We start from the raw sequence: 25,840 nt of genomic DNA on the forward strand, positions 1-25,840 counted from the left end.
TTTCCGCTTAAGCTCGGCGCTGTCTATCGTTATCGATCGACTGGTTTTGAAGACAGTCTTCAGTCGTTACCTTTCTCCAGCTCAGAGAATTCACTGTGGCTGTGTGCGTGTTGTTTACATTACATCTGATTTTCAGTTTCTTATTTGGGAAAAGAAAGTGCTGAGGAAAGGTTGTGGTTTGTTATTAAAGCACCTAAAGTACTGGCTTGTTCCATTTCAAATTAAATAATGGATAGCTTACTCGGTTATGTTTGAATCAAATGGTTCAAACTTTGTGTATCTACATGCGAAGACATAAATCGTACACTTAAATGTGGAAGTGACTTTCCTCACCACCGAAAGAGGTAGTTTAAACTTATACGTACATCTAATGTGTATACAGCGTAACAGTAACAATTCGTGTTTTTATTTCCACATTTCAGGTATATAAAGATTTTTAAACTTCGGGAGGGGCAGTTCAGTGCTCCCAGCAGCACGAAGTAACTTTCATAAGTGCTGCTAGATCGCAAAATGTACTATCTTAACAACGAGGCGGTGGCTCTTCCTTCTGTGGGGAGTTTTCCCCAAAGGGAGAACCACTCATCCACCCTAGAGCTCAAGACTGTATCTATAAATCCGGATGGTGAGTGCCCAACTGGGTTAAGTCACGTACTTTGGTAAGCAAAGACCTATCTTACAGATACCTACACTGTGCAGCAGGCGATCAATGCCTTCGGTTTCGGTTGGTTTCACGTCAAGCTGTCGCTTTTGGTGGGCCTGTGCTGGATGTCCGACTCCATGGAAATGGCCATCTTGAGCATTCTCGGTCCAGCTTTGTTCTGCGAGTGGAATGTCACAAAGTTCCAGCAGGCTTCGGTCACAACCATTGTGTTTCTGGGCATGATGTTGAGCTCTAGTTTTTGGACTCAGCTGAGCAACAGATACGGCCGAAAGTCGGTAAGAGTTATGCGACTGCGAAGAGGTTTTTATCTGGTTAAAGTATTAGATTTTCAGGCCCTCACTTTGTTTGGAGTATTACTAGTCCTATACAGTATACTAAGCTCAGTGGCTCCCAGCTACGCCTGGCTTTTAACCCTGAGAGGGCTGGTGGGGTTTGCAATCGGCTGCGTTCCACAGTCGTGAGTAATTCCATTGCCTAAGAAATTCCTCACGTAACCGACTTTCTTTCACACGAAGTGTCACCTTGTATGCGGAGTTTCTGCCCACCAAACACAAGGGAAAGTGCGTAGTGCTAATGGATGTGAGTACCTACCTTAGGTGGTGTGTATAAAACTCTTTTAATTTATCCGGTGTAAAATGTTTTTCAGTGTTTTTGGGCTTTGGGAGCCTGCTTTGAAGTTGTCCTGGCCCTGGTGGTCTACCCTTACTACGGATGGCGAGGGCTCTTGGCTCTGTCAGCTACACCCCTACTAATATTTACAATTTTATCACCAGTAAGTTATAGTTATCGCTAAAATACTTTTCATTATTTTAATTTACAACCACCTACAGTGGCTCAGCGAATCCGCTCGCTACTACTCGTACAATGGGCACAATGACAAGGCTATTAAAGTTCTGGAACAGGTGAATATTTATATTAAAGTATATTAAATATAAGTCTAGAACCCTGGATTTCAGATAGCTCACAACAACAAGCGCCACATGCTGATGGGGCGCTTGATGGCCGATGAGGAGCCCAGCTCAACAGAGAGCTTCAGATCCCTGCTCGGTTCGAATCTGTACCGGACCACCATGTTGCTGTGGTTTATCTGGCTGGCCTCGGCCTTTTGCTACTACGGCTTGGTCCTGGTCACAACCGAGCTTCTGGTGGCCAGGAACAAGGAGAACAATCCAAATGAGTGCGTGACCTTTATGACCTCCGATTTCATGGACCTGCTGTGGATTACCCTGTCCGAATTCCCGGGCATACTAATAACCATCAAGGTGATCAAGCTGTTTGGCAAGAAAAAAACCATAGTTCTGCAATACTTGGTGCTTGTTCTCTGCACTTTGGTGCTGATGTCGGTCACAAGGTAGGGAGTGCTATATTAAACATACTTAAGTTGGAATTCAAAATAATGTATATTATCCTTCGCAGTCGCTTTTCAACTTCCCTCACCCTTTTCATTGCTCGAGGAACGATATCTGGCATTTTCCAAGCCATCTACGTGTACACTCCGGAGATATATCCCGCCGCCTTGAGATCCGTGGGGGTTTCAGGTTGCTCCGTGCTGGCCAGACTGGGCGCCATGTTAACCCCCTTTGTGGCGCAGGTTTTGATGGATTCATCCAAGGTTCAGGCCATGTCCACCTATGCCTTGGTAGGCCTCATGGCTTCCATAGCCTGCGCTTTTTTGCCCAGGGAAAATGTTGGCTATCACTGATTACCATAGGCTTATTATTACCATACAATATTATTATTAAAGGTTATATCCTTAGATGAATTTGTGCAGTTTTGGGGATTCCAATAGGCTTGCCTAGTTTTAGGCTTCGCCCGTTGCGGGCTAGTAATCTGCTCTAGAATAGAATTCAATTGTTTGCTGGTGGTGAGAACTAAAATTTAGATGTTTTAGTTTTTTCGAAGAAGTAGCAAAGCTCTGAAGCGAAGAGCTTTAGCTCAGCCTTAGCCTAAGTACTTAGTTTTGCAAAGGGAAATCTATTAACTATGTGCTTCTCTGAAATCCCCAGCCCAAGTAGTGACTAATAATCATCAGCATTTGTACTTTGTAAAGCCAATTTGCCCCCAAATTTATACGAGTGTCGGCGTTTGGCATCATTTATGATTTCATTTCGGCTGACAGCAGGAAATGCACTTGCAAATTAATTATAAAAGTCATTATTTGAGAACATAAACATAACGTATGGGCACGTATAAATAAACTTCGGGGGTATATATTTTATAATACTTAATTAAATATGTATGCAGGCGCACTACTCTCGGGTGCCGAAATCTATATGCACTCCTGTGACAGCTATAAACTTTTAGACGGCTTGCTTGTATTTCGGATGCCGAGGTGCATGTGCATTATTTTTAAATTGTGAAACGATTTTCCGAGGGGAGCTTTTGTTGTGATCAGCGAATATCGATCAGTCGTACAGTTGTCGGGATGCAGTTAAAATCATTGGTATCCGCACGCAGTAGCTATTATTTTTCACGCGACCAAAGTTTAAATTTAAACCTATTCCACTTTCGAATCGGTCTGTGAGTTTGGCCTGGCCCTTGCAAAATTCTTCGACGATTGGATTATGACAAACGAATGCGAGCGCCTGCAAAACTAGCGTTACAACGAGCGACCCTTCGACCCAATCATGCTGAAAATCCTGTGCAAATTATAGGAAATAAGAATCGAAATCGCTCCCAGTAATTAGTTATGCAATACATTTTCGAATACGTGCCAATGTGCGATAATTAACGAAGTGTGTGGAGTTAATCGAGTGACACCGAATCATCTAGTCAGCCGAAATGGATGCCGTAAGTTATGCGTGTCCAAAAAGTGAACACATAAATCGGTGTATGAACATGTGCCAAATTTACTTATTAATACATTTGGGCAACCAGATGTAGATACCAAAGTCCCCCTCATAAGTGTGTGCGATACATACAATGAGCGGAAAGTTCGACAGTGCTGGTCCTTGCCAAGCAAAACTATCTGGAGTTTATGGCAGCAGGACTTCTTGAAATCCCTGGTATGAAAGTGTATTAAACAGGGATACAAGTGAACCATCAATATCCTTTAAAATATCAAAGTAAAATAAATCATATTTATAAAATGAAGTTGTTACAAATTGATACAAATTTCGGTTTCAAAAATGAGTTTATAATAAGCATACTAATAGTCATTAATAACCCAGTGATTCAAAGTTGAAATTATTTTTTGAAAATATTTCGCTGTAATATAGAGTTGTAGTGCGGAAAATGATCGGTGCAAAAACAATACAATAATAACAAAATCTGATCCTACGCTCATGAAAATATTTTCGAAAAATTCGAGAGGGATGTCGAAAGGTTGAAAGTTATGTTCGGATGGTTTTACTGTGGTCTCGGATCATTGGCCCGAAGTGAAGAACCCTGTTCGAGGGAGAAAATCAGCTGATTCGGCCGCACAAGCTTTACACTCAGTAAAATTGGACATCGAAATAAATAGCCGAGCCCGCGTGTCTATGTCAACGCAAAATAGACTTTCAGCTAACGAGCTAAATATTGCACAGCCACTTTTGTTTGTGTACGCCGAACTGAAAGTGTTATGAGCACCAATCGATAAGTGTTGGTGATCATTTGGAAATATCGGGAAAATTGCATAAACCCTTCGGGCACTGAGAAGGAGGAGATCTTTCCGCGACAAATAACGAAAATGGCTGACAGAAATGTGTGTTTGTGGCTAAACATGAAGGCTTATTGGAAGTAAAGATAAAGATACAATGTCGGTTTTACCCAACAGGTTGCGGATATTGTATTCGTGAGCCGGGACTATCAGGCTCAGTCGATGGCCTCCGACGAAATCAGCGTTTCTCGCGGAGATCTGGTCGAACTAATCAGTTCAAAGGCCTCCGAAAAATCAAGGTACGTGTTTGCCCCCGAAAACCGTCAACGACAGACCCTTTGAGCAGTCAAAACCTTTTTGCAGATGCTTTGTTAGAATGTTCGACAGCGGGGACTCCCCCAAGGAGGGCTGGGTACCCATTGAAATTCTAGAATTTAATCCCACAATGAGTAGCTCGAATGGCAAGGAAAGTGGAGATGCTGAGTTTAGAAAAATGTAAGATTTTCAGTTGATCAAATACGCTTAGGAGAACTGGTAATCCTAGCCCTTTGATAATCGATATTGTAGGACCATTCTCAGGGAGCTGGTTGAAACTGAGGAGGAGTTCTCCAGGGATCTGCTCCACGTGGTAGAGAAGTACATAAAGGGCATTGACAAGCCGGTGGTGCCAAGGTCTGTGCGGGACAACAAGGACATTATATTCTGTAATTTCCTGCAGATAGCCGAGTTTCACAATAAGTAAGATTACAAGGATCTATGAAGAAAGGAAGGACTCTAACACTTGACATTTCAGCGTGCTGAAGGAAGGCCTGAAGTGCTATAGTAACCAGCCCAGTATGGTGGCCAAAACCTTTTTGCGCCTGGAAAGGGACTTTGACAAGCATGTGGTTTACTGCCAAAATGAGCCCTTGGCGCAGGACTACTTGACCTCAAGTCCCGATGCCAAAAAGTACTTTCAAGTAAGTGTCAATAAATTCGTCGAAATAGACAGGACAACGTGGCAGACAAAGTATTTGTTCCTTATTAATTGCAAGAATTGTGGAAAGAAATCAAAAATAATAGAGAATTGAATACATTTCGAAGCTGAGCAGAATGTTGGAATCGTCTTCGAATATTATGCGTACGCTATGTGCGAGAATATCAGTTTATTTTTAAAGGCAGACGCTTTTCAATTCTAAAGCTTTTGCAGTTTTCAGTTGCTTCCGAGTAGTGTTCGCGGTCGTGTCGTGCTAATTATTCATATACGTAACCGTTTCGCTTTAGGTACTTGAAGTTATCTAGCCTTTAATTGGTACAGCCCACTGTTTTGACCCAGTTTGACCCCTTGAACTGCAAAGAACTTTTCCCCCAAGTCGGTGTAATGGCAGAAAGGCCTTTCATTCACCCACCTCCTTTTGACATGGAGTGACTCCATGGCGGAGCAATAAATCGCTGGACAAGGGCATTCTTCAAATAAATCCGTGAATACTTGTGACGCTTCGCCCGTTATGCAACATTTCCGAAATTTTACTGTGCGAGAAGATATTTATTAAAAGATACGCTAATACGTATACATTTATAAATATATAGATGTGAACAATTTTTTCTTCAGCCCACATATTTCGACCTCACATCTAAAAGTGTTTGAATATATATCTTGTGGCAAAAATATTGTAACATTGACTTTAATGAGTTCACTTCTACTTGTTCATTTCGAAATTGGTTCAGCAGTGAATATTCGTAGTTGGTGAATATGAACACAGGGCACAGAGAGTGAATAAAAATATATCTGAACAAACATTGAATACTAATATTCGAATATGTATTTGGTATACACATACGAGTATGTGTATGGCTTTCCAAACCGAAGTACAAGCATATAGAAAATCATTCACCGACGCACGCACACGTATCCGTTTTTGCAACAAGTGATAAATTTTTAAACACCGTTCCAAAAATAACCCCAAAGCGAGAGAGCGAGATCTCGAACGTATAAGTTCGTTAGACGGGCGCGAATTCAACGGATGCAGAAAACCACCGGACCAGCGACTAACGATAAATATTATTATTCATTTCCCAATACATTCGAACTCTGGAGATCCAGCGACCTTGCAATGTATCGGACTGTTTGTATCTGAACTAAAGACCTGTTCATTTCTGACTTGCAGGAACTTTCGAAACAGCTTGGGGACGACAAATCTCTTTCAGAACACCTCAAACTGCCCATCCAGAGAATAAACGACTACCAACTTTTGTTCAAGGTTTGCCGACATATCCGTATACCCGTGTCTAGTGCTAATCCGCCAACTCCTTGATCGCCCTAATCACCTAATTAAGCTAATCCCCTCGAGCTAATCATGCGGCTTGCTAAAGACCTCAATTAATGTTTGTTTTCGCAGGACTTTATTAAGTACTCGCTAAGCTTGAAAGAGAACGTTAAAGACTTGGAGAGGGCCTTAGAGTTAATGCTTAGTGTGCCCAGTAGAGCGTACGACAATAGGTTTCTTTCCAGCATCGAGGGCTGTCGGGGCAACATCTACAAGTTGGGGCGCCTGCTCCTCCACGACTGGTGCAACGTGCTCGACAAGGAGGGCAAGTCGCACGATCGCTACTGCTTCCTGTTCAAGTCGCGCATTTTGGTGACCAAGGTCCGGAAGATATCCGAGAACAGATCCGTATTTATTTTGCAAAACATCGTCAAGCTTCCACTCTGCAACATCGAGCACAGAGCCGACGAGAAACAAATTCAGCTGAGTCTGAAAACGCCCGAGGCTAACTCCTTCTTACCCATAACCATAAAGCCCCATGGCTCGGAGTCCTCTCACTTGACCTGGTTCAACGAGATCTCCAGCCACATCAACCAGGACGTCACGTTGCAGGAGCACAATGCCGATGACCTGAAGGTCGACCAATCGCAAATCGCCTCCGAAAGTGAGCTAATCCTACATCTTCCGCAAAGGGCCGAGGCCCACGATCCGAATCTCAGCGTCCGACCCTCTGATGTGGCAGAGAACTACTTCCTGAGCAAGGAGACCAAGGAGCGTCTTCAGCACGAACAGCAGGAGCTGCTGAGGCTGGAGCAGGAGGCCATCGAGCTGTACAAGAAGCAGCAGTCTTCCAAGTCATCGTCCACAAAGACCGAATCGGTCCAGATCACTAGCTCGCAAATCAAAACAAGTTCGGAAGTACGTAAAGAGGTGCCCTCCAAGGTGGTGTCTCCTCCTCCTCCGGCACAAGCTCCAGTGAAGGAAGTTACCCCTGTGAAGGTACCCACTCCTCCGCCTGCCCCGAAGGAGATTACTCCTGTAAAGGTTGCTACTCCTCCGCCTCCACCGAAGGAGATTACTCCAGTAAAGGTTGCTACTCCTCCACCACAACCTCAAGTGGTTACGTCTCCTGCAAAGGAGATAGTTCCTTCACCACAGCCCCAAGTGGTTGCTACCTCTGCAAAGGAGGTAACTCCGCCGCAGCCCGAGCCCGTTCGGGTCTCCCCTCCTCTCAAGGAAGTCAAAAAAGTAGAGCCCTCGCCAGCTTCGCATTCCAAGGAAGTCGAAGCTCCAGTCGTAACCGTAACCGAGACCAGGTCAACCGTAATCGAATCAAGCCAGTCTAGTCAGTTCCAAGAGGAGATATTAGTCGCAGAAGAGACCTCCTTAGCTGGTAAGCAAGCCGAAGACCCCCAGCGAGAACCGTCACCATACTCGATTCCAATGATCCAAGTATACCGACCCGTAGAAAGCGATAACCCCGTTGTGGTAACCAAGCACAAGCCCATCGAGCTGAAAGACATCGTTGGCTACAGCGAGTCCCTTCGGGATGGCGACACCGCCCCTCCGGGGGGATCGCAGGGCCAGGGCCGCCAGCAGGGCTACACCGCTAACATAACCGATCACGCTTCACTAACCATCTGGAATAACCGGCTGGCTAACATCGCCGGCGATCGCGGCGGGGCCAACCAGTACCTGCAGCAATCTGGACCCCCGCCGCCGCCCATTCCGCCAAACTTCACGCGCATGCCCGGCTTCTTCCAACCGCTTCCACTAATCGCTTACGAGACCACCATCGAGATACTAATTGTCAAGGCACGCCCCCCCTCACCGCCGCCCCCGCCGCCGCCGACCATCAAGCGGGTCCTAGTCCATACTGAGAGTCTAGAGCAGAAGACCCAGAACTTCTTCGAGGGCATCTACGATGCCGCCTCGTCGGACACATCGCTTCGCAATGCCAAGCAGAAGATTCGCAGCATCAAGAGCACGGTGCTCAAGTCAAAGGACTCGACCAATTATGCCCAAGACACTGTTCAGAAGGCCAAGGCCCGCGATTTCTTGCACATTTTCACCCCGCCCGTTAAGAAACGACCCATTTACGAGATCGTAGAGGAGCCCGTTAATATCTTTGAGCTTGAAGGCGAATATACTGAGTCTATTGCTGACGATTTCAGAGAGCCAAGTGCCGATTTTGAAGCCAGGGGCCAAAGCGTCGGTGGTATGGATGATTATTATTCTGGCTACTCGAGGGCTTCAACACGTCGCTATGAAAGTAAGTTGTCCCTCGGCCGATCGGTCCGATTTAGTTATGTATTGACCGGTCCTTAAGTCCACCGTCGGATGCCCGTGTTGAATGTCTGTTAAACTCAATGTCTGGGATGTAACTACGTAACTATCAAAGAACTGGAATAACACTGATCTTTCAGTGTAACTTCATAAGACTCCTTGTAAGCGAAGTCCTTGTCTTCAGCTTCATGTATTTCACGTCTATCATCTACACATAAATCTGTTGAGTTACTCGTAAATAACTGTGTTCTACAATATATACCTTTCAACGTTTACACACAACATTTTCTTGATAATTAACACTCTATATGTGTCTACCTGTTTTCCTATATTCAATCCTATTTCTTCCAATCCACGCTAGTTCCTTGTTTAAATTAAGAGTCTCTAGAGTTTATCTGGAGATTCCAGGAGCACCCCAAGAATTCAAATTTATGATCATTACCACTTTTGACATATGTATTAAACATACTTTCTTGCCTTCGAACCTCGCCCTCCGTAAAGCCAAATCGCGGGACTACGACCGAGGGACCTCCTACGATAGCACCGTAGAGCGCTCGCAGTATGGCATAAGTTCCAGGCGAGATCGCAGTTCCGTTGACAAGGTCGAAGCTCGATCGTCTCTTTTGGCCACTGGAAGGACAGAAAGTCGGGCTGCAAGTCGCGCCGAAAGCCGTGCCGAAAGTCGAGCCTCCTATTCGGTGGCAGAATCACGTGCCGGTATTCGTTCGTCATCTCGTCTCCAAGAGGATCGACCCCTTCGCTCCGTCGACAAGCCCGTGGTGGTCAAGATGCTGAAGAGCGTCCAAGTGGACCGTACGTTCATTTGATATATTACCTTAATGATCATATTCGAAGAGACATAAATTCCTATAAAAACAGCTGGAGAGACCGCGCATTTTGAGATCCAATTCAAGGATCAGCCTGGACTGGTTACCTGGCTGAAGGACAATAAGCCCTTGGACGACCGTTTGGCTGACAGAATCACCCAAACCGCTGCTCCAATGAATTCTTACCGCTTGGACATCAAGAACTGCAGGTGGGTAATGGCTTACTTTTATGTGACCTTAATAATACTTACATGATTCTCGATGTGTTTCCAGTGAGACTGATGCAGGAACCTATACCATTAGGGCCCAGTCGGCATCAGAAACAACAACTGTTTCGGCACAGCTAGCTGTTGGTCAAGGTAAGCCTTCTAAATGGAGTTTTACACAAAAGTTAACTAATATAATACCCATACAGCTCCCGGCCATGATGAAACGAAGACCAATACAGAGCCAGCTTTCCTGGTTAGCCTGAAAGATGCTGAGATGATCGAGAACACTCTCTTCCGTTTCATGATCAAGATCAAAGGAGATCCCAAGCCGAGGGTTAAATTGTAAGTTTGAAACCGAGTTTGAACAAACCTTAAGATAAACCTGGCTTTGGCATTCCTTAGCTACAAGGATGAAAAGGAAATCCTTGAGACCAATGACAGGATCCAAATTATTCGGGACAAGGACTATCTGGGTTTCTATGAGCTGGTGATTGCCGATGTGCAGAAGACCGACAGTGGAACCTACTCGTGCAAGGCCACGAACAAATTCGGTGAAGCCAGCTGCGAAGCTGTAGCCACCACAGTGGGTAAGTAATGTTATTTGTTGTAATACCAAAATAGTTTTCTTACATTTTAAACCTTTGTAGAGGATAAGAATCCTTTTGGAGCACTGAGCGGACAAATTCTGCCAGCTGGAGAGAAGCCAGTCTTTCAGTGGAAGCGAAATGGCGAGGAGTTCGATCCCGAGGAGCGCTTCAAGGTGCTCTTTGGCGAAGATGAGGACTCCCTGGCCCTGGTCTTCCAGCACGTGAAGCCCGAGGATGCGGGCATCTACACCTGCGTTGCTCAAACCTCCACCGGCAACATCTCGTGCAGTGCCGAGCTCTCGGTTCAGGGTGCCATTCAGACCCTCAACCGGGAGCCAGAGAAGCCCACCCTGGTGATCGAGCACCGCGAGGCCAACGCCAGCATCGGCGGCTCGGCCATTCTGGAGCTCCAATGCAAGGGCTTCCCGAAGCCGGCGGTGCAGTGGAAGCACGACGGTGAGGTCATCCAGGTGGACGACAGGCACAAGTTTATGTACGAGGATGAGGAGAGCATGTCGCTGGTGATCAAGAACGTAGACACTACGGACGCCGGAGAATACACCATTGAGGCCATCAACGAACTGGGCCAGGATGAGTCGAGCATAAGCCTGGTGGTTAAAGGTAATAACCCAAAGTCTCCATAAATTGTTGATTCGAGTTAAGGGTTATTCTATTGCATTAATTTGTTTTTGGATCATATTTAAAGTTTACTGGAATTGCCGATGTTCTTTTAATACATTATAGATCTATCTTATATTTATATATATTTTTTATATTTATATCCTATCAACTAACTTTTAACATCCTTTAAGCTCCTCCCAAAATCAAGAAAATCACGGACATTACTTGCTCGGCCGGCGAGACCATTAAGATGGAAATCGAAGTGGAGGGCTTCCCGCAACCCACTGTCCAGGTGACCAACAATGGCAAGGACGTGACAGCCGAGAGCAACGTCAAGATCTCCTCGAGTTCCATTGGCAAGAGTCTGGAGAAGGTCGTCGTGGAGGTGAAGGAGATCAAGCTGTCCCAGGCGGGCAACTACTCCATCAAGGCCACCAACGACCTCAGCCAGACCTCGGAGTACTGGAGCTGCACGGTGAAGTCGAAGCCGGTGGTTGTCAAGCACTTCGAGAGCGAGTACATCCACGGGGAGAAGGAGCACGTCCAGATGACGGTGCGCATTGATGCCTATCCGGAGGCCAAGCTGACTTGGTACCACGACGAAACGGAGATCAAGATAACCGATTCTAAGTACACGGTCAGCAGTGATGGCAATGCCTACACTCTGAAGATCACCGGAGCCACTCGTGTGGACGCCGGAAAGTACACCGTGAAGGCCACCAATGAACACGGATCTGACACCAGCTCCACTCAGCTGCTCATCAAGTGCACTCCCGAGTTCACCCACAAGTTGAAGAATATCACCGTGGCCGAGGGCGACACCAATGTGGAGCTGGTGGTGGGCGTGGACGCCTATCCTCGTCCGCATGTCAAGTGGTACATTGACGGCATCGAAATCGATGAGAAGCGCAACGATTTCCGTCACGTGGAGCAGGGCAATGACTTCAAGCTGATCATGAACCAGGTGGCCACCAACATGCAGGGCAACTACACCTGCAAGATCATGAACGACTATGGAAAACTGGAGGACAACTGCGTGGTGACCGTCAATTGTGAGTAGCTAGAGGGCATCAGTATAGGAAATCTGACTAATCGTGACTCTATGACCAGGCAAACCCAAGGTCAAACGGGGACTGAAGAACATTGAAGTCCAGGAGGGCAAGTCCTTCACCCTGGAGGTGGAAGTATACAGTGAACCAGAGGCCAAAATCAAATGGTAATCCAAACATAAGTCTCTTCTTATCCATTAACTAAACTGGTTTTTTATTTAGGTTCAAGGACGGCCATGAAATCTATGAGGACGCTCGCATTAAGATCTCACGGGATACGCAGCGCATTGAGAACTACTATCTCACTTTGAATCTGGCTAGAACCGAGGATGCGGGAACCTATGAGATGAAGGCCACCAACTTTATTGGCGAGACCACCTCAACCTGCAAGGTTGCTGTTTTAAGTAAGTCAATAAGATATTGCACTAGGTTCTCAAACAAAGTCGAACAGCAGACGGACTATCAGCAAAGAGACTGTACCTTTTTAAAAAAGCATAAATACTTTTGGAATCCTGACTCCTCAGAAATATCATTAAACCTAATCTCCCATATCTCCATGTGAAATTCTGATGCAGCTAGCGACGCTTTGTCTCTGGGACAGACCGTAACAAAAACTATGATTGCGACGACCGAAGAACCTGAAGAAGGGGGTAAACCAAAACCATTTTCAAAGCATATGCATCAATTAAGCAATAAATAAAACCAAACTAAAAATACTTGGGAAATGCGATGAATGAGAACGAAACGAAATAATTCTAAATATAAACTAATTAACCTTGAATATGACAAATAACCGCGAACATTTCGCAATATTTTTCACATGCACGCCCATTGTACATATCAAATACATTTCATATCACACTTAACAAAACACTTAACACCAAACTGTACAGACAATCTAAATCAAACGACAATTAATAACAAAGTGTAAGAAACGCGAATATCTGCAAGCATCTTGAAGGAAATGATTCTTTAAGAGGTCTGAATTTGATGAATGCACGATCATGGGGGAAACCACAAAGTGCCATGTTGGAAATTTGTAAATGGACTTCAAATTCACCCACTTGGCATGGGATGCATTGGGAAGGGTAATCAAGTTCTTATATGTATAGGAATCCTATAAGAATGACTTGAGAATATTGTAAGATATAAAACATTGAAGATGTTGTAAGTGCTGCACTGCCGAAACTAATCCCGCGAATGATATATGCACTCTGTACAGAAACCTAATAGTAGACTATAAGAAAACCTTTTTAAGAAACAGATACTGATAACCTCTTTCTTTATAGCTGTTCCTGAAATCGTCCACGTCGATGTCTTCCAGCAGCACAGCTACGAAAGTGTGCCACTGAAGTATGAAGTCATTGCCACGGGAATTCCCAAGCCGGAGGCGATTTGGTACCACGATGGAAAGCCAATTACACCCGATAAGCACACTGCTATCACTGTTGATGGGGTTTGTTCTCATTAAATGTTTATTTTCCTAACGTTTTAAAAAATACCTATTTTGATCTCATAGGATCACTACAAGTTGGAGGTGGAGTCGCTTGACCTGGTGGATGCGGGAGAGTACAAGGTGGTTGTGCAAAACAAGTGCGGCGAGAAGTCGCATCAGGGAGATCTTACTCTGTCGGGTAAGGAGTTCTTAAGATGTAGTCGATGGAGGAAGTGACACATTTTACTGTACCACAGGTATCGCTGAATATCGCAAGCCCATCCTGACACAAGGACCTGGACTTAAGGACATCAAGGTCAACAAGGGCGATAAGGTCTCCGAGCCTGTGGTGTTCACCGCAGATCCTGCCCCTGAAATTGTCTTGCTCAAGGATGGCCAGCCCGTCAAGGAGAGCAACAATCTCAAGCTGAAGGTGGTAAAGAAGGACGCCGAGAATGGATTGGTTCAGTACACTTGCACACTGAACATCTTGGAAGGTATAGAACGCCCTATATATAACTATGAGGGATGTAAATATATTTAATTGCAGCTGAGATTAAGGATTCCGGACGCTACGAACTGAAGGTGAAGAACAAGTACGGTGAGCTGGCCACAAGTGGATGGATTGATGTGCTGGCCAAGCCTGAGATTTCCGGGCTGAACGACACCAAGTGCCTGCCGGGCGATACCATTTGCTTCGAGGCTCTGGTCCAGGCGAATCCCAAACCCAAGGTATCCTGGACCCGTGGCAATGAGAACCTGTGCAACCACGAGAACTGCGAGGTCATCGCGGATGTGGATGCCGACAAGTACCGACTGGTCTTCCAGTCCGTTTCCCCTAGCGAGGATGGCAAGTACACCATCACAGCCACGAACAGCGAGGGAAGGGCTACTGTAGACTTCAACTTGGCGGTGCTGGGTAGGCATTCCTCTCCGGAAATAATTTTAAAAACCCTCTTACATAAGATTTATTTTCTATGCAGTGGAGAAACCCACCTTCATTGTGCAGCCCGAGAGCCAGAGCATCCACGACTTCAGACCTGTCTCCACGAAGGTTCTGGTGCACGGTGTCCCGCTGCCCACCATCGAATGGTTCAAGGACGACAAGCCGATCAACTACGAAGCCGTCAACAAGCCCAGCAAGGATAAGCTGTACGCCAAGGAGGACACCAAGAAGGGCACCGACCAAATCGAGAGTGTTTTCGACATCAAAACATTCAGGGAAAACGATGTGGGAGCGGTAAGATACCAATAGATATATGTAAAAGAGTCCTTTTATAATGCGTTTCATCCATCAGTACACATGTGTGGCCACCAATGAAATTGGAGTGACAAAGGCTCCCTTCAAGCTGGCTCTGCTGGCCCTCGCCCCCAGCTTTGTGAAGAAGCTGGACAACGCTCTGGATGTGCTGCAGGGTGAACCTCTGGTCCTGGAGTGCTGCGTGGACGGAAGTCCTCTGCCCACTGTTCAGTGGCTCAAGGACGGTGACGAAGTCAAGCCCAGCGAGAGGTAGCCACATAAACTATATTTTTACTCAGAAGATACTAATTCCCTACCTCAGTGTTAAGATTTCCACCAATCCGGATGGCCTGGTCAGGCTGGAGATCAACCATTGCGAGCCCAATGATTCAGGAGCCTACAAGCTAGTTATATCCAATCCTCATGGCGAGAAGGTGGCTCTGTGTGCGGTGGCTGTTAAACGTAAGAACTCAAAAAAATATATTTTAAACAAACAGTAGTAATCCCATTTTGATAACCTTTAGCTGAGGAGGTGCAGCCTAAGTTCCTGAAACCCATTACCAGCCAGATTGTTGTCGTTGGCGAGCCTTTGAAATTGGAAGCACAGGTCACTGGATTCCCTGCGCCAGAAGTCAAGTGGTACAAGGATGGCATGCTGCTGCGCCCAAGTCCAGAGATTAACTTCATCAACAGTCCCAACGGCCAAATTGGTTTAATGTGAGTGTGCAAGATATTAATTATGGTTTGGTATTAATTGCCCGATTTATCTTTTTCAGCATCGACTCTGCCCAGCCCCTGGATGCCGGAGTCTACAAGTGCCTCATTGTCAACAAGGGCGGCGAGATCGAGGGTGTGTCCAAGGTGGAGATCGTGCCCAAGGAGTCGAAGCCAGTATTTGTGGCGGAGCTCCAGGATGCCTCCAGCATTGAGGGCTTCCCCGTGAAGATGGACATCAAGGTGATTGGAAACCCCAAGCCGAAACTCCAGTGGTTCCACAACGGACACGAAATCCAGCCGGATCCAAGCCACGTTGCCATTGTGGAGAACCCGGACAAGAGTACGAGTCTGATTATCGAGAAGACCGTGCCCGGTGACTCGGGATTGTATGAGGTAATTGCTCAGAACCCCGAGGGATCGACCGCCTCAAAGGCTAAGCTCTATGTGGCCCCCAAAGCTGATGAGACCGCCACCGAGGAGGCTCCTCAGTTTGTGTCCGCTCTGCGGGATGTGAATGCGGATGAGGGCCAGGAGCTGGTGCTCTCGGCTCCTTTTATCTCGAACCCAATGCCCGAGGTGATTTGGTCAAAGGATGGCGTAACTCTGACTCCCAACGAGCGCTTGCTGATGACCTGCGATGGCAAGCACATTGGATTGACCATCAAGCCGGCCGAGGCCGCCGACTCTGGAAACTACACTTGTCTGCTGGCCAATCCGCTGGGCGAGGACTCTTCCGCCTGTAATGCCAATGTCAGGAAGGTCTACAAGCCACCAGTGTTCACCCAAAAGATATCCGATCAGCAGCAGGTGTTCGGCAACAATGCCAAGATCCCCGTGACGGTTTCCGGTGTTCCCTATCCGGATCTGGTATGGTACTTCCAGGACAAGCCCATTAACAAGTCGGACAAGTACAGCATCAAGAACGATGGCGACCATCACATGCTGATTGTCAACAACTGCGAGAAAGGGGACCAGGGTGTGTACAAGTGCATCGCCAGCAACAGGGAGGGCAAGGATATCACCCAAGGACGTCTCGATATCGTCAATGAGATGTGAGTATTACATTACATTAAAGCGGGCCCATTAAATCCTTGGGATTTTGGGATCCCATTATCATTGTGTCTAAAAGTATGCAACAACAAATTTGAGGATTGGTTTTTCGATAGGGTCTGCATTCTTTAATACAGTAAACACTTTGAACTTTTAAACTAACGACCTATCATTGCTTCACAGTAAGAAGCACACGCGATCGGAGCCACCAGTATTCCTTAAGAAGATTGGCGACTGTGATATCTACGAGGGCATGATTGCGAAGTTCACGGCCTGTGCCACCGGATATCCGGAACCAGAAGTCGAGTGGTTCAAGAACGACCAGAAGCTCTTCCCATCGGACCGATTTTTGATTGATGTTGAGCCGAATGGCCTCCTGAGGCTGACCATCAAAAATGTGACCGAGTACGATGTAGGACGCTATTCCTGCCGCATTTTCAACCCATACGGAGATGATATTTGCCATGCCGAGCTGTTCTACGACTGTAAGTTATACCGATATGATTCCTATAAGCTCTACTTAATGGTTTTCCTATTGCAGCTCTGGATAGTCAGCAGAAGCCCTTGGAAGACCAGTATACCGATTTCAAGAAGTACAAGAAGTCCGGTGCCCCTCCGCCATTATCGGAGGGTCCCATTATATCTCGCATGACCGATCGCGGATTGCTCTTGTCCTGGAATCCTTCGGTGCCCTTGACACCTCGCTATCCGATCACCTACCAGGTCAGTTATAAACATATCTAATCCCATGAAGCACGGAACATTAATTAAATTAATATGTTAGGTCGAAATGATGGACTTGCCAGAGGGAGATTGGCGTACTCTGAGGACGGGAGTTCGCAGCTGTGCCTGTGATATCCGTAATCTGGAACCATTCAGGGATTATCGCTTCAGGGTGCGAGTCGAAAACAAGTTTGGTGTTAGCGATCCCAGCCCATATACCCAAACTTACAGGTAAGGAAACGACATTTAATTATTTTCTATTCAAAATTTAATTAATTGAGAATTGCAGGCAAAAGCTGGTGCCAGATCCACCAAAAACTTATACCTACCTGCCACCAGGCACTGACTTCAGGCCAGAAACTTCGCCTTACTTCCCCAAGGACTTCGATATCGAGAGACCTCCACATGATGGCTTGGCACAGGCTCCTCAGTAAGTTAAAAGCATTTCACTTGCGGTTAAATGTATAACTGATTTTATTACAGATTCCTGCTGCGAGAACAGGACATCAGCTATGGAGTCAAGGATCACAACACGGAGCTGATGTGGTTCGTCTACGGCTATCCCAAGCCCAAGATGACTTACTACTTTGATGACATGATCATAGAATCGGGTGGCAGATTCGATCAGAGCTACACTCGCAATGGGCAGGCCACACTCTTCATCAATAAGTAAGTTTTACGGGGACTAACATAATTATTTTACATTGTGATCTATTGTAATCCTCTATAGAATGCTGGATCGCGATGTCGGCTGGTATGAGGCTGTGGCCACAAACGAACATGGAGAGGCCAGGCAGCGGGTGCGACTGGAGATTGCCGAGCATCCGAGGTTCCTGAAGCGTCCCGATGAGACCTTCATTATGGCCCGAAAGAACGGAAGAATCGAGGCCAAATTGGTGGGAATTCCGCTGCCAGAAGTGCATTGGTTCAAGGACTGGAAGCCAATTGCCGACTCTTCCCGGATTAAGGTAACGTGAAGATAGAGACAAGCTTATTAGAAGACATACTTAATTTTTGAACTAATTTTACAGATTAGCTCATATGACCCGGACATCTACGTGCTCTCGATCCACGACTCGATCATCAAGGACGGTGGCTTGTACTCCATCAGTGCCAGGAACATAGCTGGCTCCATAAGCACCTCGGTGACGGTGCACATCGAGGAGAACGAGGATCAGTATATCTACAAGACCTACGGCAGGCATCCGTATGTGCGCTCCAAGCAATTGCGCTACCAGGACAAGTACGACATTGGAGATGAACTGGGTCGCGGAACTCAGGGCATTACCTATCACGCTGTGGAGCGTTCCACTGGAGATAATTACGCAGCCAAGATCATGTACGGACGACCCGAGTTGCGCCCATTCATGCTGAACGAACTGGAGATGATGAACACGTTCAATCACAAGAACCTGATCCGTCCCTATGACGCCTACGACACCGATCGCAGTGTCACCCTCATCATGGAACTGGCTGCTGGCGGAGAGCTGGTCAGGGATAATCTCCTCCGACGCGACTATTACACGGAGCGAGACATCGCCCACTATATTAGGCAGACTCTGTGGGGCCTGGAGCACATGCACGAGATGGGCGTGGGCCACATGGGTCTTACAGTAAGAGATTCTACTTAACTATAGAATCAAACCTCCCATTAACTCACTCTTCTGTAATTACAGATCAAGGACCTGCTGATCTCCGTGGTCGGCGGTGATCTCATCAAGGTATCTGACTTCGGCTTGTCGAGGAAAATCAACAGGCACAACCTGTCGACCCTGGACTACGGCATGCCCGAGTTCGTTTCGCCCGAAGTGGTGAACAAGGAGGGAGTCAACTTCTCCCACGACATGTGGACCGTCGGCTTGATCACCTACATCCTGCTCGGAGGGCACAATCCATTCCTGGGCATCGATGACAGGGAAACCCTGACCAAGATTCGCGAGGGTCGCTGGGACTTCAAGGACGAGATTTGGACCCACATCTCGGACGATGGCCGTGACTTCATCAGCCGCCTGCTGCTGTACAGTCCCGAGGAGCGTATGGATGTGAAGACCGCTCTGAAGCATCCCTGGTTCTTCATGCTCGATCGCCAGGTATACGACCATGACTACCAGATCGGAACCGATCGTCTGCGCAACTACTACGACCACTTCAGGGACTGGTATGCCAATGCCTCCTGCAAGAACTACTTCCGCAGGCGTCGCCTCAGCGGCTGCTTCCAGCACCCATCCAAGATGGTCTATCCCCCGGGACACGTCTACACGCCGGAGAACACCCCGGAGCCCCTGCCGGAGCCTCGAATCAGGGCCAAGCGCGAGGAGGTGGTTTCCAAGTACTTGCATCCCGACTACGAACTGGGGCTGATTCAATCCGAGAGCCAGTGAGTATAAGTTACATCTAAAATAGAATAAGCTACTTGTTAATAGTATTTGTTATATAACCCTACTATCAACCCTTCTTAGCTACCAATATGGACCAGATACTTACCTCCTTCAATTGCGCGATGTCAACTTCCCAGTGAGGTTGCGAGAATACATGAAGGTGGCCCATCGCCGATCGCCTTCCTTTGCCTTGAACGATTCTGTGGATTGGTCGGTGAGTGAAAAGATAGAGCAATCTATTTGCGATGGCATATTAAAGGGGCTATCTTCCTGTCCAGCTGCCCGTGATCCGCGAGAGACGTCGCTTCACCGACATCATGGACGAGGAGATCGACGACGAGCGCACCCGCAGCCGCATCAGCATGTACGCGGCCAACGAGTCCTACTCCATCCGCCGACTGCGCACGGAACTGGGACCCCGCCTGGATGAGTACACCGAGGCGGACGCCATGATCGAGACCCAGCGGGAGGGCTACCCGCCCTTCTTCCGCGAGAAGCCTCAGACCATCGCCATAACCGAAAACCAGCCCAGTCACATCCACTGCTTCGCCGTGGGTGATCCCAAGCCGTGTGTGCAGTGGTTCAAGAACGACATGGTCCTGTCCGAGAGCAAGAGGATCAAGATATCGGTGGACGAGGACGGTCGCTCCATCCTGCGCTTCGAGCCGGCCCTGCACTTCGATGTGGGAGTCTACAAGGTGGTGGCCAGGAACAAGGTGGGCCAGACTGTGGCCCGATGCCGCATCGTGGTGGCCACTCTGCCCGATGCCCCCGACTCGCCGGAGATTTCCGCCAACAGCGGAACCGAGATCCTGCTCCGCTGGAAGCAGCCACGAGATGACGGTCACTCCACCGTCCTCTGCTACAGTCTGCAGTACAAGTTGAGCAACTGCGATGCCTGGACTACGGTTGCCGATAACATTGACCACGAGTTCTACCTGCTGCACGACCTGCAGCCCAACACCAACTACCAGTTCCGCCTGGCCTCCAAAAACCGCATCGGCTGGAGCGAGATGGGCATACCGGTGAGCGCCTCGACGGTGGGCGCAGACGCCCCCAAGATCCACATCACCAAGGCCATGAAGCATTTACAGCAGCTCACCGAGAACGGCCATCAGGTGGTTCCCGAGGAGGAGCGCGTCCACACCGACTACCATTGCGAGCGCGAGCCGCCCAACTGGGTGACCGACTCCTCCGTCAGCGACAAGTACAGCTTCATATCGGAGATCGCCCGCGGCGAGTTCAGCACCATTGTGAAGGGCATCCAGAAGTCCACCGACACGGTGGTGGTGGCCAAGATCCTCGAGGTGACCGATGAGAACGAGGACAATGTGGTCGCCGAGTTCGACAACTTCAAAACGCTTCGCCACGAACGCATCCCGGCCCTGTTCAGTGCCTACAAGCCCCTGAATGTGCCCATTGCCATCTTCGTGATGGAGAAGCTGCAGGGAGCCGATGTGCTGACCTACTTCAGCAGCCGGCACGAGTACTCCGAGCAGATGGTGGCCACTGTGGTGACCCAGCTGCTGGACGCCCTGCAGTACCTGCACTGGCGTGGCTACTGCCACCTGAACATCCAGCCGGACAACGTGGTCATGGCCTCCGTTCGCTCCATCCAGGTGAAGCTGGTCGACTTCGGATCGGCCAAGAAGGTCAACAAGCTGGGCATGAAGGTCACGCCCTGCGGATCGCTGGACTTCCAGCCGCCCGAGATGGTCAACGATGAGCCCATATTCCCGCAGAGCGACATCTGGTCGCTGGGAGCGCTGACCTACTTGCTCCTGTCCGGATGCAGTCCATTCCGCGGCGCCGACGAGTACGAGACCAAGCAGAACATCTCCTTCGTGCGCTACCGGTTCGAGAATCTCTTCAAGGAGGTCACTCCCGAGGCCACGCGATTCATTATGCTCCTCTTCAAGCGTCATCCCACGTGAGTACACTTTCAGACTTTGCGATATCAAATGGGTTCCTTAGGAGATCAATCATTAACAGTCTCAGATGATTTTTAGAATTTAAAATAAAATTAAAATCTATTGAAATTCAGAATTAACAATGTTTTGGAAAAACAAATTCCAAATTCAAAACATATTGTAACTCTGTAAATTAATATCAATCTAAAAATAAGAAGAGAAAGAGCAAGGCTGTTTGTCGTACCCCAGTCTTCTGATTGGGAACAGGGTCATATATAATTGATATTGCTTTTTACTTGACAACTGACAACTTTTCTTTCAACAAACCATTTAGAAAACGCCCATACACCGAAGATTGCTTGGAGCACAGGTGGCTCATGTCCTCCGACTACATGGTTAGGAAGCGTGAACGTGCCATCTTCTTGGGCAGCCGTCTGAAGGTAATAAATTGAACGGTTCGTGTGAAAAACAAACCTAATGCTATTTCCGTTCGCCCACCAGACGTTCTGCGACGAGTACCATGACCTAAAGAACGCCTCGGCTACGTCATCCAAGGTTCTGAACACGGTCGCCGGCGGACCCACACCTACTCAACTACTTCGATCGAATAGCATCCAGGAGGAACTGCTCACAACATTTTAGTCAATTAGTTCCGAAGTAGTGTTAAGGGAATGTTGTTTTTATTTCTTGTATATATGGAATATGAATAATTATACAACATCTAAATTCTATATATATAAATACATATTATCTGGTTAATTAAAACGAAAATATTTGAATTCAATAAACCTATTTTTAAATTTCTGACACATGTCAAACCTCACATGAGGATATAAATATAAAGGGAACTGGCGGCTTTGATGAGCCCTTCCATCTTATAAATACAAATAATCGTGACTCATGTGTATCTTAGAGATAGTAAATAATATATCCATTCGTACGAGTAGTGATTTTCTCTCTGTAGAGGGAGCACTGTGTATTGTATAGGTAGCATTCGAAAGGTAAACACACCCACAGAAATAAAACGAAATCAAAAATCGATTCAGGGAAAAACGACTCTGCGTAAAGCTTGCTGCTCAAAAGCTATCCAAAGCTTTCTTATCACTATTGATTAAATTTTCGTCAAAGCTTATTTTTTAAAGTAAGTGCTAGGTACAACACAGCACGCAAACACCTCAATTAGTACAATAGGAAATTCTGTTTAGTCACAATGTGAATCGAAGTAAACCAGATCTCAGCACCTACACAACACCTGCATGCCCAGCGTTCATTAGCCGTAGAAAAATCAATGAGTGACAAACCTCGGTCACAAGATTACAATCCATCGAAATCGGGACTGCGAACAAAAGGTATACACTCAGTTCAGAAAGATCGCATATACGTACGAAGTCTGGTGTGTGCTTAATCGGAGTGCTCCGCTAATCTCGTTTATAGAACCCAACTAAACCCTTCGAGGCTTTGGGCTGGCCACACGTCGTCTCGCCCCACTCCGTACATGTCTTTCCAAGTGTAAACCCATTCGTCTCCGCAGCAGAGGGTCAACTGGCAATCAATTAAGCCCACAGCAACGCAGTAACACACGGTAGCAATTAGATTTCGGGTGTGCCTGCACTTGATTCCATTCCAAAAATGGCAGAGGGCGACCGCTCAGAGCATGTGGAGAGGTGAGTAGTGCCTCCGGGTTACTCATCCGATCTGATACTCACTGCGTATCTAATCGCCTGCAGAACCGAGCTTCCGGCTCCGATGATTTCCCGCAAGGAGGTCAGTATCTGGGCCATTCTCAAGAACTGCATCGGCAAGGACCTGAGCAAGATCACCATGCCGGTCATGCTGAACGAACCGCTGAGCTTCCTCCAGAGACTCTGCGAGTACATGGAGTACGCACAACTGCTGACGGAGGCTGCCCAGCAGGAATCTCCGGCAGACCGGATGAAATACGTGGCGGGTGAGTCTTATCGGGCGTTATAGTGGCCTTACCTATAATTGACAAGCCCTTTCATCCGGAAAGTTCTTATGGGTTCCCCCGCCATAATTGACTAGCCTAACTTTGTGGAAAGTTCCAAGGGTAAATTCATTGTATGTTGCTATAGGGTTCCATGGATACCCGGCGATTCGATGACTTGTGTGTGGTTAGCAGTTCTATATATGCTTTTCAAATAAGAATATTCTATATCGTATAAACCCATAACTGATATTCTTTCCGAAAGTGCGCAAATAATGCTTTATATCTTTGGTGGTGGATTCTACTATATACGAGGTTGAATGACCGCTTAAACTCCTATATATATGCAATTTCAAATAGAAATATTTTATACGTCGTATAAATTTTTAAATGATAATGCTCTGGAAAGTTCCCAAATAATATCTCTTGGTGAGTTTTGTTTTACTGGGTTCACTGAACTAATGCTTAGACCTATACATCTCAGAAATATATCAAGAACAGACATTCGAGACTTCCTCAGTTCATCAATGCTACTATTAATAATGAACAATGTATCTTTCAGCCTTTGCCGTATCTGCATTAGCCTCAAACTGGGAGCGCCTGGGAAAACCTTTTAATCCTCTTCTTGGTGAAACGTACGAGCTGCAGAAGGGAGATTATCGAATTGTATGCGAGCAGGTCTCTCATCATCCTCCAGTGTCTGCCTTCCATGCAGAGTCCAAGGACTTTAGGTTCCACGGCACAATTAACCCGAAAATCAAGTTTTGGGGTAAGAGTGTTGAGGTTAATCCCAAGGGAACCGTTACCGTTGAGTTTCCAAAGTAGGTTTGACTATTTATAGTCTATAAGAATAGGCTAATATGACGCATTTCCAGATGGAACGAAAGCTACAGTTGGACCAATGTCAATTGTTGCGTCCACAACATTATTGTGGGCAGGCTGTGGATAGAGCAATACGGCAAGATGGAGATCATCAATCATACCACTGGTCATGTGGCCAGTCTCACCTTCAAGTCCGCCGGATCAGGAGCCAAAAACCTGCACCGGGTTGAGGGTTTTGTAAAGGATTCCAGGTAAGATTCCACACAACTAACGTCGAGTGGAAAGCAATCATAAGATAATGGTCTCCTTAGTGAAACAAACCTGTACTATCTGTATGGCAAATGGACCGAGTTTATCAAATGCTGTTCCGCCGAGTCCTACGTTCAGTATCTGAAGCAGGGAACCAGGAAGAATGACGATTACGATGGGTCGCCAAATGGAACGCCTAAGAAAATGTTCTCGAAGCTGAATAGTTTTAAGTTGAACTCATTCCGCAGCCTATCCATTCAAGATGTAAGTGTAAGACTTTCTTGAGTTACCATCGAAAAGTATCTCAAAATTTGTTACATTTTAGAACGACAGCTACCCACCTCTGGAGCAGGAGGGTGACATACCAAAGAGCGATTCTGCATACTCCATTGATATTCCCGACTCCACGACTTTGTGGAGCTGTAAGCCCAGACCTTCCAATTGTGAAGAGGTAGGACTTCATCCCATGAATCTTAGGATCCGCTTACTACATCGCCTTCTATATTGCAGTATTACCAGTTTACGCATTTTGCAATGCAGCTTAACGCCATGAACAATGATATGAAACCACCGCTAACTCTATGCCCTACCGATTCTCGACTGCGACCTGATATTTTACATTTAGAGGAAGGAAACCTGGATGGCGCGGCCAAGGAGAAAACACGCCTCGAAGAGAAACAAAGGAACACACGCAAACAAAGGAAGTCCACCAACAGCGATGACTGGACTCCGAGGTAAGGAAAACTCATAAACCTATAATAGATTGCTGAGTAAGTACTCCCGATTCCAGGTGGTTTAAGTACGCAACTAACCCCTATACCAAGACCGACGATTGGCTGTATAGCGGAGGCTATTGGGACCGCAAATACGAGAACACCGATACGATATTTTAGATACATTTTGTAGAACGCTTACAGTATATATATTTGTAAAAAGTTTGCGAGTTGTTTAAACTTAGGAACCGCTAATAACTGGATAATTGTACTTGGTACTAATGATTGGCACACATAACTTTCCATTTCCCTCCGTTGGCTACAATCACGTGTATGCATTAACATCATGTGATTGTACCTGGTTGGGCTATTGACCTCTAGTCAATCAAGTCGCGCACAAGCATCCATGAAAACATTTAGTTGATCGCTTACTTTTAGTAGTCTTTGTGTATGTGTATAAATAGTTGTTAAATCGTGACGATTCCATACGAAGATATTAAAATGTTATTCAGTTATTTGTTGCGCTATAATGCATATGCCGAGTTGATCTTTATTATGAACGACAAAGGTAAGATCCCCGTATGTCCATTAA

The 25,840-nt window shown here is 46.7% G+C and overlaps 4 protein-coding genes across 10 annotated transcripts in view; 3 read left to right on the forward strand and 1 right to left on the reverse strand.

Annotated features, from left to right (window-relative positions):
- The window catches only part of LOC108026650 (inner nuclear membrane protein Man1), an 80,463-nt gene that overhangs the window by 25,524 nt on the left and 29,099 nt on the right, over positions 1-25,840 (reverse strand). The gene's annotated exons all lie outside the window — the stretch shown is intronic.
- On the forward strand, positions 78-2,423 carry LOC108026565 (synaptic vesicle 2-related protein). Its single transcript, XM_017097516.3, has 9 exons — positions 78-344; positions 423-622; positions 680-936; positions 994-1,118; positions 1,177-1,240; positions 1,308-1,433; positions 1,492-1,563; positions 1,618-2,012; positions 2,078-2,423. The coding sequence occupies exons 2-9, from the start codon at positions 511-513 to the stop codon at positions 2,361-2,363; spliced, it is 1,437 nt and encodes a 478-aa protein (XP_016953005.1). The 5' UTR covers positions 78-344; positions 423-510; the 3' UTR covers positions 2,364-2,423.
- LOC108026668 (obscurin) lies at positions 3,071-22,307 on the forward strand. Of its 6 annotated transcripts, XM_050887781.1 has the most exons (39): positions 3,071-3,451; positions 4,419-4,540; positions 4,605-4,736; positions 4,809-4,979; positions 5,035-5,200; positions 6,389-6,481; positions 6,620-7,486; positions 7,532-8,759; positions 9,275-9,586; positions 9,653-9,809; positions 9,874-9,959; positions 10,016-10,151; positions 10,212-10,396; positions 10,457-11,017; positions 11,209-12,069; positions 12,128-12,233; positions 12,289-12,470; positions 12,642-12,716; positions 13,356-13,522; positions 13,586-13,700; positions 13,759-13,998; positions 14,052-14,420; positions 14,485-14,741; positions 14,800-15,011; positions 15,064-15,203; positions 15,266-15,458; positions 15,518-16,510; positions 16,692-16,993; positions 17,050-17,231; positions 17,293-17,462; positions 17,521-17,661; positions 17,715-17,900; positions 17,962-18,199; positions 18,263-18,844; positions 18,908-19,608; positions 19,691-19,823; positions 19,888-21,539; positions 21,854-21,959; positions 22,021-22,307. In XM_050887781.1, the coding sequence occupies exons 1-39, from the start codon at positions 3,443-3,445 to the stop codon at positions 22,159-22,161; spliced, it is 12,669 nt and encodes a 4,222-aa protein (XP_050743738.1). In that variant the 5' UTR covers positions 3,071-3,442; the 3' UTR covers positions 22,162-22,307. The 6 variants fall into 6 exon arrangements, with proteins under 6 accessions (XP_050743738.1, XP_050743739.1, XP_043948227.1 ...); XM_050887782.1 differs by lacking the exon at positions 12,642-12,716; XM_044092292.2 differs by having other exon boundaries at positions 3,072-3,451; positions 6,620-7,880.
- On the forward strand, positions 22,657-25,782 carry LOC108026842 (oxysterol-binding protein-related protein 2). Its single transcript, XM_017098020.3, has 9 exons — positions 22,657-22,868; positions 22,954-23,183; positions 23,247-23,467; positions 24,027-24,285; positions 24,340-24,537; positions 24,598-24,799; positions 24,861-24,986; positions 25,046-25,269; positions 25,326-25,782. The coding sequence occupies exons 2-9, from the start codon at positions 23,149-23,151 to the stop codon at positions 25,426-25,428; spliced, it is 1,368 nt and encodes a 455-aa protein (XP_016953509.1). The 5' UTR covers positions 22,657-22,868; positions 22,954-23,148; the 3' UTR covers positions 25,429-25,782.

Source organism: Drosophila biarmipes, chromosome 2R (assembly GCF_025231255.1).
Source record: "Drosophila biarmipes strain raj3 chromosome 2R, RU_DBia_V1.1, whole genome shotgun sequence".
Classification (NCBI taxonomy): domain Eukaryota; kingdom Metazoa; phylum Arthropoda; class Insecta; order Diptera; family Drosophilidae; genus Drosophila; species Drosophila biarmipes.

Excerpts from the sequence above, each read along its gene's own strand:
- LOC108026842 (XM_017098020.3), top strand. The coding sequence starts at position 23,149 with ATGGCAGAGGGCGACCGCTCAGAGCATGTGGAGAG. Across the intron at positions 24,286-24,339 it reads GTTACCGTTGAGTTTCCAAA|ATGGAACGAAAGCTACAGTT; the intron begins GTAGGTTTGACT and ends ACGCATTTCCAG. Across the intron at positions 25,270-25,325 it reads AGCGATGACTGGACTCCGAG|GTGGTTTAAGTACGCAACTA; the intron begins GTAAGGAAAACT and ends TCCCGATTCCAG.
- LOC108026565 (XM_017097516.3), top strand. The coding sequence starts at position 511 with ATGTACTATCTTAACAACGAGGCGGTGGCTCTTCCTTCTGTGGGGAGT. Across the intron at positions 1,119-1,176 it reads ATCGGCTGCGTTCCACAGTC|TGTCACCTTGTATGCGGAGT; the intron begins GTGAGTAATTCC and ends TTTCACACGAAG. Across the intron at positions 1,434-1,491 it reads TATTTACAATTTTATCACCA|TGGCTCAGCGAATCCGCTCG; the intron begins GTAAGTTATAGT and ends AACCACCTACAG.
- LOC108026668 (XM_050887781.1), top strand. Across the intron at positions 9,960-10,015 it reads ACAGCTAGCTGTTGGTCAAG|CTCCCGGCCATGATGAAACG; the intron begins GTAAGCCTTCTA and ends ATACCCATACAG. Across the intron at positions 13,523-13,585 it reads CTGCTATCACTGTTGATGGG|GATCACTACAAGTTGGAGGT; the intron begins GTTTGTTCTCAT and ends TTGATCTCATAG.